Raw genomic sequence first — 17,870 nt, 5'->3', positions numbered from 1 at the left:
AGTCCTTACACCATGGCGACCCTGCCTCCCTACATACAAGCTATGGGTATTGATCATGTTCCGGCCTCAATTAGAAAAGGGGACCATCTTAAACAGCTAAACCAGAGGGAATGTTTTGTGATTTAAAAACTACAGGCCACGAATTACCCTGGTTTAAATTAAGATATTGATTTCTCACATTTCTTGTACGGTCGTGAGAGGCCCCTTTGCTGTCATCTAGTGGACATATTGCTCTATTGCCCTCAGGTATGTTTAGACTGCGGTGGTCAATATTTGCTGTAATCTAGTGTACTATAAAATTGGTGGCTCTCCTATTGTTACCACATTGCCCAGTCACATTCAAGGTTAGAACTACTTTTATAGGGGTTGGTGCTTGTAGCATTGATTTGCATTTTGATAACATATCTACAGTATTTCACTTTTTTATATGTACAGTATTGCTTACTAGGTGTTGTCCAATGAATTCTGTAATCACTCCGTCTTCAAATCAGGATTGATTGGAAAAAGGTGTTCAAAAGAGGACATTGACGAAGGCCATGCAGCCAAAATGCATCTGAGTTTTTAATCTTTGTTTCCATTGAACATGCCATACAAATATATTTTAATTAACTGTATGGAGAGAGAGCCTTGGTCTTCCTTTCTTTTTGACATATGTAGATTTGTTGGCCAATTCCTCCACCCTCCATGCACTCTTCAAATAGCCTAAATTCCATGTCAGTGACAGGCTGTTAAGTTAAAACCAGGACTCGAATTGACGGGATATGAGAGGGTATGCCATAGGCCTACCTTTTATTAAAGAAAATGCAAAAAGTACAGGCACATTGTTAGTTTAAGATTTTGCAAAAATGTTATAAAGTGATCAATAACATTGGTCCGCAATGCTTTATGCTGGAAACAACCTGTAAAATACACCGGAAAGAGATGAATGCATATGGGGGATATCATTGTTTAATTTCTTTGACATTCTGTAATTATCAATTGATTAAGCTATTTACATTCTGTACAATAGAAGATGTTTAAACTCAGACAGCTTTTAGAAAACACTTGTTACCTCTGTTGGGTTAAGCCAAGGAAGAAGAGTAGCCAGCAGTTAAAGCTTACATTTGTCTGAGTCGGTCGGCCTACTGTCTGGGGTGGAAAGGTAGCCCTACTGTCTGGAGTGGAAAGTTAGGCCTACTGTCTGGGGTGGAAAGTTAGGCCTACTGTCTGGGGTGGAAAGTTAGGCCTACTGTCTGGGGTGGAAAGGTAGACCTAAGTTTTGAAACTACCATGCTCAGATTCCTTATGACATTTCTGATTTCATTATTTGCAAACAGGGAGAGTTTCGTTGCAAATAAGACACACTGATTTGGCATTGGAGGAATATGATAAGAAGAACACATAGGCCTATCTCTCTGTCCATTCTTAGCCTGTAATTTCAGTAATTTGTGTGGTATTAAAAAATATTTTGTAAATTCAGTATGTAAAATTATGCAGAATTGCATGACAAAAAGCAAATTTCTCTCTTAGACCTGGAAATACAATGATACATCAATTCAATACTTTTCCCACCCCTACTGACGTCCATAGTTGTCCGTGGTCTGTGAACCCATAATCTTCTGGCCCCCAAGCCATGTGTTGCCATGTAATGCTTACAGGACTAAGAACAGTTTCTAAAACGAAGAAGTGAGGTAAGGATGTTCTTTGCTATCCACTTTATGTTTTCATTATTCTTTTGGGTCTAGGGGAGGGTCACTTGTTATTTTTCAAACGTCTAGGGAGGGTTTAGGTCAAATAAACTTCGCTGAAGGGATGGCCATCCATTTTCATATCAGATAGGTCCGATTTTCTCTATCTAATTACAAATAACATTCACACCCTAATTGGAGTGCCCAGGATTTTGTTTACTATATAACGTCTACCCCTGAGTCCAGGTTGAAAATATGTGTGTGATGGTCTGGTGGGTAGGCCCTATTATCTGTACACATGGTCCAACACAGACCATATAGAAATGTACACAGTACAGATAGGATGTGAAAGCATTATTATAATTTATACAGATCATGATGTTCCCAAAAATGCAATACCCATTTCCACAAGCTAAGATGTAAAGTACAAGTACTGTAGTTCTTCAATACAATTGACAAGTTGTCTTGGTGCTGTAGGTGAGAAAGGTTGTCAATGCATTGTGCATTCAATTCACCTAGAATTCATAAACATCTGATATTCCAGATGCTTTGCTGTCTTGAAGAAAGTATTTCCTCTTGATGGGTCAAACCAGGCCACTAAGGAAATAAAACATAAAAACAAAACTGTATTAGTCTAACAACTATTAACTTGTTTCATTCAGACTCCCTTCATGGTTGGTGATTCTCTCTAATAGAACAAACCATTGTAATGTTTCACTGGTTTGCAAAAACAATATAGACTTTGGGTAGTTGCTTGGTAATGCAAAGTAATCAAATGGAAAACCTCTCACTTAGGCCTTTGGTTTTCTGAATGTGTCGATTCTTCCTCCGTGTTTGACTCTGATGTTTGGGAATATGTCTTTTAAGGCAACGTACAAATCCTCAAAGTCCTGATTCACTGTTATGTCCTAGAGGTTAAAGTATACAGAGACACACATTATCAGGTGAGTGGCTTTGCATCAATAGGTAGGTGGTGTGTTGTGAAAGGGTCATTTATCCAAGTGACAATAACACAAGTGAAAATCCATGACCTACAGAAAAGTCCAGGCACTCCATAGCTGATTCTGCGTTTCCCTGGATTGCTTTCAGGACTCCGTAACACCCGGCAGTCTGTATAGGATTCCTCCCCATCTGACCAAAGGCAGGTCAATTAACATAGAATCACCAAAGATATTAATAGACATAGTATCAAGTATCATTTTTTTGTCTTTCTACGACCATGTTTTTGGGGCTGCTTCTTGGGTGTTTATCTTGAAAAATATAGTGATGAGCCATTTTATCCCACTTTTACCATTTTCTCCCTCACGCATATCCCCCACTGCTTTCCATACTACAGCCAATCTCTTTTTTTCTGGCTTACATTGAGTTTTTTTATTGTCTTGTTTACTTTGAGGCCCATGGTGAAGCGGATCGCACCTTCAGGGGGTATTCGATTGTTACTGTGGGAGATATATAAAAAAAACAATAAGTGTTGGGGGGGGTGGGCGAGCAATATAAAACTGTTGCCTTTCAAATGACGTCTTCACATTTTGATATGATAGCAGTTGTCTTGTAGAAAGTTTTGCAAACAAATTTCAACAGGTAGTAAGTAGTCATCCGTCGAAATAAAAAGCTTTACGCCATACCGTACTGCCTATATTAGGACCATCTGTTTAATAACTTTTAATGTTAATTGAGAAAAGTGTATAAGCATTACAATTAAATACAGGCAAAAACCTTTGTACCTTATATTGAGGTCCTCTAGAGTGTTGTTGTCTTTGAGAGCCTCTCCTAAAGCTACGGCTCCATCCTTACCCAGGCCGTTGTAAGACAGATCCAGTGTTCTGAGGAATATGTTGGCCTGGGACATTACAAGTGAATGGTATTATTACAAACTATTTCACAGTACTCCGGAACAGAATATCTGATTTAACTGAGCTCATTTAGAGTTTCATGAAATCATTTGAACAAGATCAGATACTGTAGATGTCATCTCGGCAACCCAGAACCAAAATCTAGTGCCAGAGCTTGTACATCTGTTCACAAGAGATTAGATGAAAAGCAAAGTTTTATCAAATATCATAATATCATAATATGTATAAATGGGTTGAAATGATCTATTATAAAGGTTATTACGTCTTGTGTTAGCCTCAGGCATTCACAAAGTGAGGACTAGGTATGTTACTGCAAAGCCGCCTGAAATCAACAGATACCTATCTATGGACTAGACCTAGATTTCATAACATGTACGCAAGGTTATGTGATTTACCCCAAGGCCTTTAGCCAAAGCCACCGCTCCTTTCCCACGTATACAGTTCCAGGCCAGACTCAATGATTTCAGCCCTGTGTTCTCAGCGATAGCATGTCCCAGGACCTGACCTGATGAGAGAAAAATAATCTGTGTCTCAATAGTCTTAAGTGGCCTCCTCAATGGCCTCCTCAGTTTTATGTGTCCCCCTTGTCTCCTCTTCTTGTAACCTGGAAGCAATATGGTGGATCCCTACCACTACCAGGAATTTGCTTTCACCTGTCCACCTTTCTTTTCTGTCAGTGTATATGAAGGAGAGAAGAGAAGGAAAGGAATGCCACTTGAAACGGAGATGCACCCCAAGAGAGTGGATTATCCTCATTGAGGAGTAATGCATTTCTATCACAATGATCATGTCTCCTTTCAACACATATAATTCACTGTTATAGACAGTGATGGCTCTCTATTTACCTAATTTTGCTCTGTGGAAAGGCAATAACAGTCAAGAAAAACGAATTTAATGTGAGTGTATCTTCAATGACACTGTTAATCATCATGGGTCAATATTCAAGACTGGTGTTCCTATGACAACGATCACAACGTATGAGAAAAGGATATATAATTTATTAAATCAGAGATGGGAAGAGTACTAAGTGTCTGATATGAGTGTATGATTCAAAACTAATACACACGGATCCTTTTAGAAGAGACAGTGAAGATAATACGAACACACATACTACCCCCTCCACCCACACGTGGAAGACACTTCCCATGTGGGAAAAACATTTTATGTATATTTCTCAATAATTAGAATTATACTAAAATGGTATTTGAATTAGAATTCCTGTATTTTCTTTACATAAAAAGTATATTTATAATGTATTTCAAGTATTCTTTTGCAACTACAAATATGTGTGTGATGGTCTGGTGGGTAGGCCCTATTATCTGTACACATGGTCCAACACAGACCATATAGAAATGTACACAGTACAGATAGGATGTGAAAGCATTATATAATTTATACAGATCATGATGTTCCCAAAAATGCAATACCCATTTCCACAAGCTAAGATGTAAAGTACAAGTACTGTAGTTCTTCAATACAATTGACAAGTTGTCTTGGTGCTGTAGGTAGTATTCAAGTATTCTTTTGCAACTACACTTCCACTTATTAACCACATCAGCTATTGTAAGTAGTCACGTAAAGGTCACCTTGATTGAAGCAGTTGTGGCCATAGCTACAAATTAGTGATGGGTCGTAGGTGAACGTTGGGAGCCGGCTCACATATCAGAAGAGCCAAATCTTTTTATAAAAATATAAAAAAATATTAAGATATGAATAATCAATAGATTTAAATGAATAGAATTAACTAATTCAAAGAATGAAAAAAGAAATAAAATAATATAGGCCTAAATGCTCAAGCGCACGCATTCGTTCTGACTGTCTGCTCAGACTAACAGCCTCACCCGTTGTTCCTGTCAATCAGACACAGTGTCAACCAATGAACCAAAGAAGGAGGGATGACTGAGCCAATTCACTCATAGTCACACACTTAGCAGCCGAGGACAGAGAGGAAGGACAGCTGTGAAAACAACAGCTGGAAAATTAGTCAGAAGCACAGTAGCATTTGGATGCATTTTAATAATGTAGACAATGTTAGAGCACGGTGTAGAATTTGCCAAAACAAAATCTCATACAAAGCCAGTTCTACGCACAGCCTACACCGGTGAACTGTGCACCCAACTTTGAAGCTAGTTGTAGCGGAGCTTCGAGAAACTAGCGGGCCTCCTAGTGATAGTGGTGGAGCCAGCACCTCCACACGTGGAGATGTATCCACTCAGTCAAGTAGGCCTACTCCACGACCCACAGCAACACAGTCTTCTATTGACCGGTTTATGACAAAGTCTGTCTGTAGCAAAACAAGGCCAAATTGATATTGCATTGGCTAAAACGATTGCAACCGATTTCCAATCATTTTCAATCGTGGAGGACAGAGGTTTAAGAAATTATAGGTTTAAGAAATCCAACGTACACAATTCCAAGCAGCAAAACCCTTTCAAAATCACTTATTCCACAACTGTAAGAGAGCACACAGGCTTCAGTGCGGGAAAGAGTCCAAAAAGCTACTGCAGTTTGCATTACCACTGACTGCTGGATATCAAGGGTAACCACTTCTTACATGTCGGTTACATGTCACTTCATTGAACATTTTTCTATGTCTAGCTGTCTTCTGGTCTGCTTTGTGTTCAGCGACAGACACCTCAGAGAACTTGGCAGAGGAACTGTTGAGTGGCCAGAGAATGGCAAGTAGATGGAAAAGTGGTCTGCTGTATTAGCGACAATGCAGCTAACATAACCAAAGCCGTAAATGTTCAAATGGACCCATCATCCATCTCTTGCCAACACAATCAACCTGATTGTAAGACATGCTCTGAAGGTGATGAAGCCCACTGTGGACAAAGTGAAAGCAGCTGTGGAAAACTTCCACAGGAGCACAGTAGGTGCTGAAAAACTAAAGTCTACAGAACGCCAGATGGGGATAGCTGAGCTGAGGCCTAAATAAGACTGCACTACAAGGTGGAATTCAACATTTTATATGTTTAAGCGGTTTATTGAGTCAAAGGATGCCATCATCTCTACCCTGACCAGTGTCAATGCACCTGTTGATGCTCTGACCCAAGAGGAATGGGAGGTGGTGGAGGAGGTGTGCAGAGTCCAGGAACCCTTTGAGCAGGTCACTGTGGAGAGGTACAGTAAGCAGTTCTTCCTACATCATTATTTAATCCAGTATTATATATGTATATGAGCAGTAGATGAGAATGTAGTATCAGTAGACAAAACATGAACTAATAAGTTACTGTTCTTTTTTCAGCTATGTGACAGCCTCAAATTATATTCCTGTGATAGGGTCTGCAGCGAATCACACCCAGCCACTAGACAGAAGCAAATGTAACCACAGGACACCCTATTTTCATCAATGGACAGAAAGTTCCACAGAATGGAATATAATCACGTGCTATCAGAAACTGCTGCACTTGACCCCAGGTTTAAGAAGTTAGCCTTCAGTGATGCCAGAGCGATTGATGAGGCTCTTCAAAGAATAACCTCAGCAGCCGGGAGGGACAGCCCCAGCAGTCAGTTGGCTCAGGCACCAGAGCAACAGGATGACGAGGGATCAGATGGAGCAGAAGCACCAGCACTAGTGCCACACACGTCTGCTGTTTGGATGCTGTTTGACGAGAGAGCAACTGGGGATGAAGCACGAAGGAATCCCTCAGTAGATGCCATAATGGAGGTCCGATCCTATTTGGAGGAGCTCATCCTACAAAGATCTGCAGATCCTCTGAGCTGGTGGAAGAACAAGGCCTCTGTCTACCCACGGCTTACTGAATTCATGACAGGGAGACTGCATGGTGGCCACATCAATTCCCTCTGAGATGGTCTTCTCAAAAATGGGACAAATAATTACTAAGAGGAGAAACCGCATCAGCCCCTCAAGTGAGGCAGCTTGCATTTCTGAATGCAAAACTCTCATAAAAGTAAAATATGGTCAGCATTGATGTGTGCTGCTGGCTATAAAATGGCACTAAAGAAGAGAGATAAGAGGGACTACTTTAATGTTTTAAGTGGGTTGCTGCAGTTTTGCACATTATTTATTTTTATTTGATATGGTGCAATATTCCATTATTATGTTGTTCAGATTGTATTAGTTTTGAATGGTTAGATGTAAATGCACTTTGTTTATATACATTAAAAATATATACTTTAAATGCAAATGTTCAATAGCATAATTTTTCATAACAAACCAATGCATTTTTAAATACATTGTGGGTAAGGTAGTGTATGGTTTCATTTAATAATTGAATTAAAACTATTTTAACACCAAACATTTTTCAAACAGTTCAACTTCATACATTTCGAAAACATATTGTTTCAAGAAGATGTTTAGGAGAAAAAAATATTCATCTGTTTTTGGTGAGTCATCAGTACTGTAAATCACAAAGTGCACTATTGGGATTTCACTCTTTAGTTGTTCATATTACGCTAATACATTTACATTTTAATAAAATAAGTAATATATAAGGTATAATTAAAAGTACAATATTATTAATTTTGAAAATGAACATCAAAACATTTAAATAAGCTAAATATGAGGAACAAGATCATGTAATAAATCAAAACATCAGCGGCAGAAAAGGATGCTGGGTAATATGCAAATTATTGTGCACATGTATTATTGAGGGGAGTGTGTTTTCATTTGTATATTTTCTTGAGACATAAAAAAGTATACTCTCAAGAAACATGTTCCTCAGCTGTACATGTTTGCTTATGTGGAATAAACGATCTTTGTCAACTTTCTCTGCCCTCTTCTGAACAGGAATTCAGAAAGTACTTCAAAACTCATTATTGGCACTGAAACTACAGTGCCTTGCAAAACCATTCATACACCTTGGATTTCTTCACATTTTATTGTTACAAATTATTGTTAATTGTAATTTTTTCCTTCAACAATCTACACAAAATACTCCAATCTCAAAGTGGAAGATTTCTCCCCCCAAAAATGGTAAAGATTGATAGAAATTAAATCACATCAAATGAATTTAATTGTATTTTCTTTAGTCAACAATCTACACAAAATACTTTAATCTCAAAGTGGAAGATTTCTCTAAATAAAATTTATAAAGATTGATAGAAAATAAATAACTAAAATATAGTCGTTGCACAAGTATTCAACCCCCGGAGTCGATATATGCTAGAAACACCTTTGGTAGTGATTACAGCAGTGAGTCTTCTTGAGTAAGTCTTTACGAGCTTTATACACCTGGATTGTGCAATATTAGCCCTTTATTATTTTCATAAATCTTCAATCTCTGTAAGATGTTGGTGCTCATGGCTACACAGCAATATTCTAGTCTTGCAATAGATGTTCAATCAGATTTAAATCAAAACTGTAAGTTGGCTACTCAAGGAACATTCACTGTCTTCTTGGTGAGTGTAGATTGTGTTCTGAGTTATTGACCTACTGAAAGGTGACTTCCTCTCCCAGTGTCTGTTGTAAAGCAGACTGAATCAGGTTTTCCTCTAGGATTTCTCCTGCTCTTAGCTCAACCTGTTTCTTTTCTTCCGGAAAAACTAACAAGTATTTGCCGATGTCAAGCATACCCATACCATGATGCAGCCGCCACCATGCTTTAAAATAAGGCGGCAGTTACTCAGTGATGTGTTGTTGGATTTGCCCCAAACATAAGGCTTTGTATTTTAGGCTAGTGCAATATTTCTTTAGTGCCTTGTTACATACAATATGTATGTTTTGGAATATTTTTATTCTGTATATTTATATTCTTCTTTTCACTCTGTCATTTAAGTTATTCATTGTGGAGTCACTACAATGTTGTTGATTCATCCTCAGTTTTCTCGCATTACAGCCACTGAACTCTGTAACTGTTTTACAATCACCAATGGCCTCATGGTAACATCCCTGAGCAGTTTCATTCCTGTGCTGCAGCTCATTTCAGAAGGTCCTACTTGTCTTGTCTTTGATGTGTCTGGGTCGTTTAATACATAATCCACAGCATAATTATTAACTTGACCTTATTAAAGAGATATTCAATGTCTGATTTGATATTGTTACCGATCTACCAATCACTGCCCTTTTTATGAAGCTTTCGAAAGGCTCCCTGGTCTTTGTAGTTGAATATGTGCTTGAATTTCAATACACGACTGAGGGACCTTACAGATGTTGTATGTATGGGGAACAGACGAAGGGTTAGTCATGAAAAAATCATGTCAATCTCTATTATTTCACACAGAGTCCATGTTACATATTCTGTGATTTGTTAAGCCAAATTTGACTCCTGCAGTAATTTAGGCTTCCCTAAACAAAGGAGCTGAATACTTATGCAATGACTATAATTTAGTTATTTAATTTTTATTAATCTTATTTTTTATTATTTTACTTTGTCTTTGACATTGCAGAGTATATTGAGTTCGTTGTTGACAAAAAATGACAGTTAAATCAATTTTAATGCCACTTTGTAACACAGTAAAATGTGAAGGAATCCAAGGGGTATGAATGCTTTAGCAAGGCACTGCCTACTTAGTGTACTTGATCACTTTCATAAAAAAAAAAAATGTTTCAACTTAAAAACAGTGTGTATTTTCAATTAATATAATAAATTACAATTAGTGTTTGAAGTTTAAGTACAGTTTTAATGAGTGTGTTTAAGTTTAATGTATATTTCTAGTGTACTAAAAGACTGAAAAAAATACTATGAATATAAAGTACACTTTTAATAAGTGTATGGAAGTGCAATGATATTATATTTCTAGTATATTTCACATATACTAGAAAAATACATCTCGTATTTGAAGTATATTATTATAATTTTTTTGTATTTTAAAAATGTGTATATATTCCATTTCTCAGGCCTTGCCTGAAGCCCCACGGTCTGGTTTGTCATATACTCTGCGTCAGGTAAAGGTTTTTGTTACAAATCTCATCCACAACCACATCCTAATTGAGTGGGCTCATAATGAAGGAGATTTCTTGACCTTTGAATGCCACAATCTGCTACAAAATATGTGGTCTGTGTCTAGCCGCTCTGCATCAATATGTCACCACCGGTGTGTGTCTGTGTGTTTCATAAACTCACTGGCTGCAGTCTTTTCAGTTGTCTGGAACAGATTTCAGTTGTCGGGAACTGTTTTCTACGCCCCACTGGATAGCGATAAACAGATACATTTGAGCGATTGATAAGGGCATTTAGAGCTTGAAATTGAAGTGATTCACTTTTGTTGGGAGTTATAGTGGATTACATTAATTTGTTTATCTAACATGCAAGTGCTGTGAAATACACCAGAGGTGACTGTAGAGTGGAGGTTGTTATCCAGTATTCTTTAGAAAAATATATGTAATTTCTCTGAGACCTTCAATGAAATGAACTTCTTGAATGGAATAATCATAAACTGGGTGGTTCGAGCCCTGAATACTGATTGGCTGACAACCATTGTATATCAGACCGTGTATCACAGGTATGACAAAACATTTACTTTTACTGCACTAATTACGTTGTTAACCAGTTTATAATAGCAATAAGGCACCTCGGGGGTTTGTGGTTTATGGCCAATATACCACACCCCCTCGTACCTTATTGCTTAAATGCACAATTCCTCTCCAATTACCACCTCACCCAATCCAAGACACACAACTATTAAATTATGTACCTCCCATGGTGTTGTGGCTGAGGTGGGTACCCTACCCAAACTCTTTCCCTCTCCGTCACCTCTTCATGCCCAGGGTATCCAACCCCTAATGTACTGTATGTATGTGTGTATGTATGTATGTCCAGGGTTTGGGTTAGATAGACACACTCCTACAACCCTACTGTACCTGCTGTGTCTCCCATCATGTTGTGGCTAAGGTCTCTCTCACTCACGCACGCACGCACACACACACACACACACACACACACACACACACACACACACACACACACACACACACACTGCCCAAACCCTACCTGCTGCATCTCCTATGGTGTTGTGACTGAGGTCTAGGGTCTCCAGCTTAGTGTTGGAGGTCAGGGTCTGGGCCAGGTGTAGTGCGGCCCGGTCAGCCAGCTCATTCCCAGACATGTTGAGTGAGACCAGTGTGGTGTTCTCCTGCAGCATACTGGACAGGGTCTGGGCACCACACTCCCCCAGCCTGTTCTCCCCCAGGTCCACCTCTGAGAAGGAGACAGACATGTCACAGAGAGGTCTGAGGTCATACAGGGTTAGAGTAGAGCAGAAGGTTGAGCTGTTAGTTGTAGTTTGTGAGTATCTGTCCTATCCTCTTATATGGTATAGGTTGTCATTAATGTATTAATCCTGTTGTAATGTTGTCTGCCTGCCACATTATAAAGATTATTCAATTGATTTGTATTTGTTGAGACCACTTTGTTCTCTCATCAAAGCTACATGTTTAAAATCGAATGTAATCGAATGAGTCATCTGCCATCTTTTGTTCAGGTGAGATACATCACCTTAAAGCATCACATTCCACTTTCGTTGGCAACAGTTAACCTATTATTCTAATAGCAGTGTCATAAAGGCATTGTGAATGACATTTATTAGTTCTGAATTAGAACCATTGGAATTGTGGTTGTGGATTTAATGACACACTCAGCGGTGAAACAATTTCTCCCTTGGATCATGAACTGTGTACGGAGCTTGCTGCTAACTAGACACTGACTGAATGTTAAATAGGTCCCGAGGTGTCGAGGCACGACAAGGATGGCAGTGAGTGAGGTCGGCGCGCGGATGGGTGTGGGTGGCACCGCCGCCTTCCTGGGTCCCCGGGGCCTCGGATTGGAGGTTGGTGGAGTGCCCACCTGTGATGTAACAGTTCTCCTTTAACATCTCGGCCATGGCAGCCCCGCCAGTCCCTTCCATGCAATTATCCCTGAGGTTCAGCTTCAGGAGGGAAGTGTTGGTTACCAAGGAAACCGCCAGTGCTTTGGTGCCCTACAGAACACATTTCACACAAAGACTATTTAGTTTGTTTCTCTCTCTCTCTTTTGTCTTTTTCTCTCTCTTTCGTCTCCTGTTGTTTTTTCCCCCTCTTTTTTAAAAATGGAAATAGTATGTGCTCTCGAGAGCAGGTGTGTGCCTGTATGTGTGGGTTTTTGCCTCTTTTACCAGGTACCTATAATGAAAACACCTCACCCATCTAATGGGTGCCAGAATGACCTTGTTCTTTATTGAAGGACCTCTCATATCCTCTAGGCTTTTGTTGCACAGTTTAATAATAAAAGAGATGCTCCATGGTTTAGACTAATGAAGCAGACAGAGGTCACATGGAGGGAGGCGTGGGTTCAGGGAATGAGACAGTCTAAGAAATTGTAGTTTTGCCTGGCTAAAGAGAGAGTACATGGCTGTGCAGATGATATGAAAGATAGCTTCAGGCTCCAGTCAGTCAGCCGTATCAGTACATTTGGTGTTAAATAGTATCCAGAACATACAACTATCTACTTAGCATTTAGATAACAAGCATATGGCTGGCTACTGTGGTATTTCAGTGCTGTTTTAAGTGCACAGCTTTTGCAGATGCAAGGTAGCGTTAGCCTCAATGATACAGAGTTAAGTAAAGAGTAACTGAATGAGGGAAGAGACCGTGGAAGGGAAACGTTTTGCATTATTAAACAGGGCACTGGTCTGGTCAGTCTTACTTGAGGCCCGAGGCCATGGTGCATCATGGTTAGCTCAGTATTGCCCATGTGTTTCAGGAAATAGGATACAGGGACTACGTTGAACATTCTACACGCCTCCCTGTATCGAGTCTGGCCCGTCGGGTCATACGCCTCCTTCACATCTGCAACAGAACCAAGCAGACACAATACATATGCTTTAGCTGGGCATGAATGAACTTGCCTGACACAATGTCTCAAGTTCTAAGTAGAATATAAACACACGGGAAGTAGAAGAAGGTAAGTAAGCTACAGGGTCAGTTCCAGGGTCAGTGCCAATACCATATTTATAATGTGAAGGGATGCTGGAGTGGTAGGGGAAGATATGTTTAGAGTTAAGGTGGCTAGTCATCAGGATATATGATAAACAGAGTAGCAGCAGCGTATATGATGTTTCTATGTGAGTGTGTGTGTGTCTAGATTCAGTAGGAATGTGTGTGCGTGTTATGTATGTGAGCAAATTAAGTATGTGTGTGTGTGTATTGGAGTGTCAGTGTGAATGAGCGAGTGTGTAGAGCGAGTATGTGAGTGTGCATAGAGTCAGTGCAAAAATACAAAATGAAACAGAAGGGTCAGTGCAGACAGTCTGTGTAGCCATTTTGTTTGCTATTTAGCAGTCTTATGGTTTGGGGATAGAAGCTGTTAAGGAGCCTGTTGGTGTCAGAGTTGTTGCTCTGGTATCGCTTGCTGTGCGGAAGCAGTGACAACAGTCCATGGCTTGGGTGCCTGGAGTCTTCAACAAATTCCCGGGCCTTCCTTTCACACTGACTCATATGGTCCTTGACGGCAGGGAGCTCGACCACAGTAATGTACTGGGTTGTCCACACCACCATCTGTAGCGCCATGCAATCAAGGGGGATGAAGTTGCCATACCAAGCATTGATGCAGCCAGTCAAGATGCTCTCAATGGTGCAGCTGTATAACTTTTTGAGGATTTGCTTGAGTGTGGACCATTTTATGTCCTTAGTGATTTGGACACCGAGGAACATGAAGCTCTCGACCCGCTCCACTGCAGCCCTTCCCCTCCCCCCCATTGCCTGTAGTCCACAATCAGCTCCTTGATCTTACTGACATTGAGGGGGCGACTATTTCCTGGCACCACTCTGCCAGGTCACTGACCTCCTCCCTGTAAGCTGTCTCATCGTCGCCGGTGATTGTATCATCAGCAAACTTGATGATGATGTTGGAGTCGTGCGTGGCCATGCAGGCGTCGGTGAACAGAGAGTACAGGAGGAGACTAAGCACACACCACTGCGGGGCCCCCGTGTTGACGTTCAATATGGCAGAAGTGATGTTGCCTGGTGTCGGCCCATCAGGAAGTCCAGGATCCAGTTGCAGAGGGAGGTGGTCAGTCCCAGGGTCCCAAGCCTGTTGACGAGTTTGGAAGGGACTATGCTCTAATCAATTAACAGCATTCTCACATGGGTATTCCTCTTATCTAGGTGGTCTAGGGCAGTGTGGAGTGCAATTGAGATTGCTTCATCTATGGATCTGTTGGCGCGGTATGCAAATTGGAGTGGCTCTAGGGTGTCTAAGATGATGAAGTTGATGTGTGCCATAACCAACCTTTCAAAGCACTTCATGATCACAGATGTGAGTGCTACAGGGTGGTCGTCATTGTAGCAGGTAGCCTTAGAGTTCCTGGGAGCAGGAATGATGGTGGTCAGCTTGAGATGGGGATCACAGAATGGGACAAGGAGAGGTTGAAAATGATTGTGAATATGCCTACCAGCTGCATGCTCTGCGAAGGTTGCAGCTGGACATCTTGTACTTGTTCGTATCCTCAGCCGTAGCCTTGGGGTTTGCTGCAATAGCCCTGTCCTTCAGTTTAGCACCAACCTCGGTGTTAATCCAGGGCTTTTGATTGGGGAAGCACCGAACCTTCACTGTGGGGACGTCAGCGATGCATTTCCTAATGAAGCTGGTGACGGCGGTGGTTAGCTAGTTGATGCTATTGGCGGAGTCCTTGAACATATTCCAGTCAGCGCTAGCAAAGCAGTCTTGTAGCGTAGCATCCGATTTGGAGGGCCATTTCTCAACAGAGTGCATTTCTCAACAGAGTGCATCACGGGTGCTTCCTGTTTGAGAGCGGCTGCTTGTAAACAGGAAGCAGGAGTATAGAGTCATGATCTGCTTTGCCAAAGGGGTGATGAGGGAGGGCCTTGTACGCTTGTTTGTGGGTAGAGTAACAGCGGTCTAGGACATTATCACCTCCAGTGGCGAAGGAGATGTGTTGATGGAAGTTGGGCATTGTGTCTTAATGACGCAGAATTCAATTCACCGCCAACAAGGAAAGCAGCCTCCAGAGGCAAGGTTTTCTGCTTGGTTATAGCCTCGTACAGTTCATTAAGTACTAGCTTGTTGTTTTTCTTGTCCTGAGGTGGAATATTTAGAGCAGTCACGATAACAGCTGAAACCTCTTTCAGGAGGTAGAAGGGTATTCCAAGACGGGTTAACAATGGGTCAAGACTTAGAGACACTAGAGTCAGCACAACATTTGCTGTTGATGAAGCGGCATACCCCTCCCCTCTCGATTTCCCTGAATCCAATATCCTCTGCTCGGTGAATGGAGAATCCATCAAACTGTATTGCTTTGGGGGGTATCTTGTCCGAAAGCCATGCTTCAGAATGGCAGAGAGTCCCGTTGAAAGCAAATCTGCGATCGGAGGTCATCCATCTTATTATCAAGAAACTGGAAATTGGCCAATAGAATGGAGGGCGGTTTTCCCTTCACCTTAATCTCCCCAGGGTTCTCCCTCTCCTGTCTCTTTTTTGCTGACGTTTCCTCTTGAATTACACAAAGAGCCCAGGGCAGATGGGTTGAAGTGGACGTTGAAGCCAGAATTGAGGTTAGTAAACGTGATGTTCAAAAGTTATTTTCGAGCATAATAAATGATAACGGATGCATTCTGTGCAAAATAAATAAAGATAAACGCCAAAATAGTTGGGTCAGAGCTCACAAGACGGCAGACATACAGTACGGCGCCATCTTGAAAATGGAACCAATAGAATAGTCCCAACACAGCAAACTCCGTCCACTGAGCACTTCAGACAAACTAAGGCAAATGCTCAAAATATTTGAAAGATTTCAAATAGTATCTGAACCCAGATCTAAACCAGCAATACGTTTCTCCAACAGAGCCGCTCACTATCAAAACATTGAGTTAAAGGACTTGGCATCTCTACATATCCCTCTGAGGCATTCTAAGCTGTCAATGTGACTTTGGTCGTTAAAGTCCCTTGCGGTTGATTTCACCACGTCTGGGGACTGGGTAGTGGGTTATAGCTCATTCATGTACCAGATGGCCTTCACTTATGGTGAAAGAGGCCTTACTACAAAGCCTAGATGAAGTAATTAAGATGCAGAACAGGAATATATGTTTGAGCAGGAGTGTGTGTAGGTGTTTGTTTCTGCATCCCTTCAACTGATCAGTAGGAAAAGCGAAGAGGGGGAGGGGAAGTGAGAGATGGAAAGAGAGAGAGACTTATTGGGACAGTTGCTCATGTTCAATGCATGATCTAAATATGATCAAATGATCACAGTAGGGGCTTCAGAAAGAAGATGAGGTTTATTTTCTATGAAAGTGTGAGAGGGAATATGAAAGTGTAAACGATGTCTTTCCAGAAAGTGAGAGAGAGCGAGAGAGAGAGAGATACAAACAGAAAGAGCATGTGAAAGTGTGATGATCTATCAGAGATGAAAAGGTTCATGTCAAACACGACTCATCAGTTAGCCATTTCTCATAAATGAGAGTGGCAAACCACACGCACGCTCTGCCCCTTAGCTCTCGTACACCCTTTTATCAGAACTTGTGATTCACCTACCTTTCTCTCATTCTCTCTTTTATTAAGAACTCGCAGGGCTATGATGTGCTACCTACCTCCCAGCTCCAAGTCTGTGTCATAGTCCTCATCTGAAGCTGTGATGACACATTCCTTCCCCCTCTCCTGTGAGTCTCCATCGCCAACTCCACTGCCCTCTTCTTCCTCCTCCTCCCCCTCATCCTCCGTTCTCTCACCCCTGACTGACACCTCCCCCTCAGGGCTAGAGTGGCGGCCGGACCCTGACCGGGTCACTGTCTGCAGCAGGGAGTGGGAGAGAATGCGGCTGAGGCTCAAATAAAAGACACTGATCATACTGTAGCAGCTGGTTTTAGAATAATAGTGGAGGCATCCCTGTATTAGAGATGTACTCTAAGTACAGGGCGGCATAACTCAAACTCTCGAGAGCTGTAGTACACTGGTATTTATTCATGCCTTTTAACCAGAGACGAATCAAGCAAACCAGTAGGACTGTGTCCCTCAAAGTGGATATTGACAAAAGTAAAAGACAAGAGACGAAAAAACATTTTCCAGTGGCACACTACCAAATCTATATCCTCCATCTATTAATCTCTCAAGTCAGATCCACCTGCTCATTTACCTGTCGGTCAACACTTCCCCTACTGAAAGCTTTCCTGGGTCTGCTGGGTGGTCGGCTCCCTATCCCACCCAGCTGCGCTCTCTCGCTCTCCGTCTCCGCGTCATCATCCTCCAGCACAGACGGCAGCAGGGACTCTTTGGCCAACTTCTTCCCAACGACCATGGTTCCAACACAATGGACTTGGCTTGTCTTCCACCCAATAGATGTTGCTGCTTGTAAGCTTTCACAGGTAGTTTTGCTGATGTAACTCTAAGTGTGTTAGAAATCAGTGCAGTAAACTTTTTGGCTGCTGCCGCAACATACCTTGCTCAGTAGGAGGGTCAAC

The 17,870-nt window shown here is 41.3% G+C and overlaps 1 protein-coding gene across 2 annotated transcripts; it reads right to left on the bottom strand.

The window, feature by feature from the left end:
* Positions 1 to 1,666: 1,666 nt before the first annotated feature.
* On the bottom strand, positions 1,667 to 17,857 carry lrrc74b (leucine rich repeat containing 74B). Of its 2 annotated transcripts, XM_046345175.1 has the most exons (11): positions 17,546 to 17,857; positions 17,004 to 17,202; positions 13,105 to 13,247; positions 12,268 to 12,400; positions 11,416 to 11,622; positions 3,916 to 4,025; positions 3,392 to 3,507; positions 3,028 to 3,106; positions 2,703 to 2,798; positions 2,459 to 2,575; positions 1,667 to 2,264 (listed from the first exon to the last, which is right to left on the bottom strand). In XM_046345175.1, exons 1-10 carry the CDS (start codon positions 17,705 to 17,707, stop codon positions 2,459 to 2,461), a joined length of 1,362 nt encoding a protein of 453 aa, XP_046201131.1. In that variant the 5' UTR covers positions 17,708 to 17,857; the 3' UTR covers positions 1,667 to 2,264. The 2 variants fall into 2 exon arrangements, 1 of the variants encoding a protein (XP_046201131.1); XR_006838338.1 differs by lacking the exons at positions 1,667 to 2,264; positions 3,028 to 3,106.
* Between the last annotated feature and the right edge of the window lie 13 nt (positions 17,858 to 17,870).

The sequence above is a fragment of the Oncorhynchus gorbuscha genome, linkage group LG04 (assembly GCF_021184085.1).
Source record: "Oncorhynchus gorbuscha isolate QuinsamMale2020 ecotype Even-year linkage group LG04, OgorEven_v1.0, whole genome shotgun sequence".
NCBI classification, from domain to species: Eukaryota; Metazoa; Chordata; class Actinopteri; order Salmoniformes; family Salmonidae; genus Oncorhynchus; species Oncorhynchus gorbuscha.
This window is presented reverse-complemented; position numbering and strand designations above follow the sequence as displayed.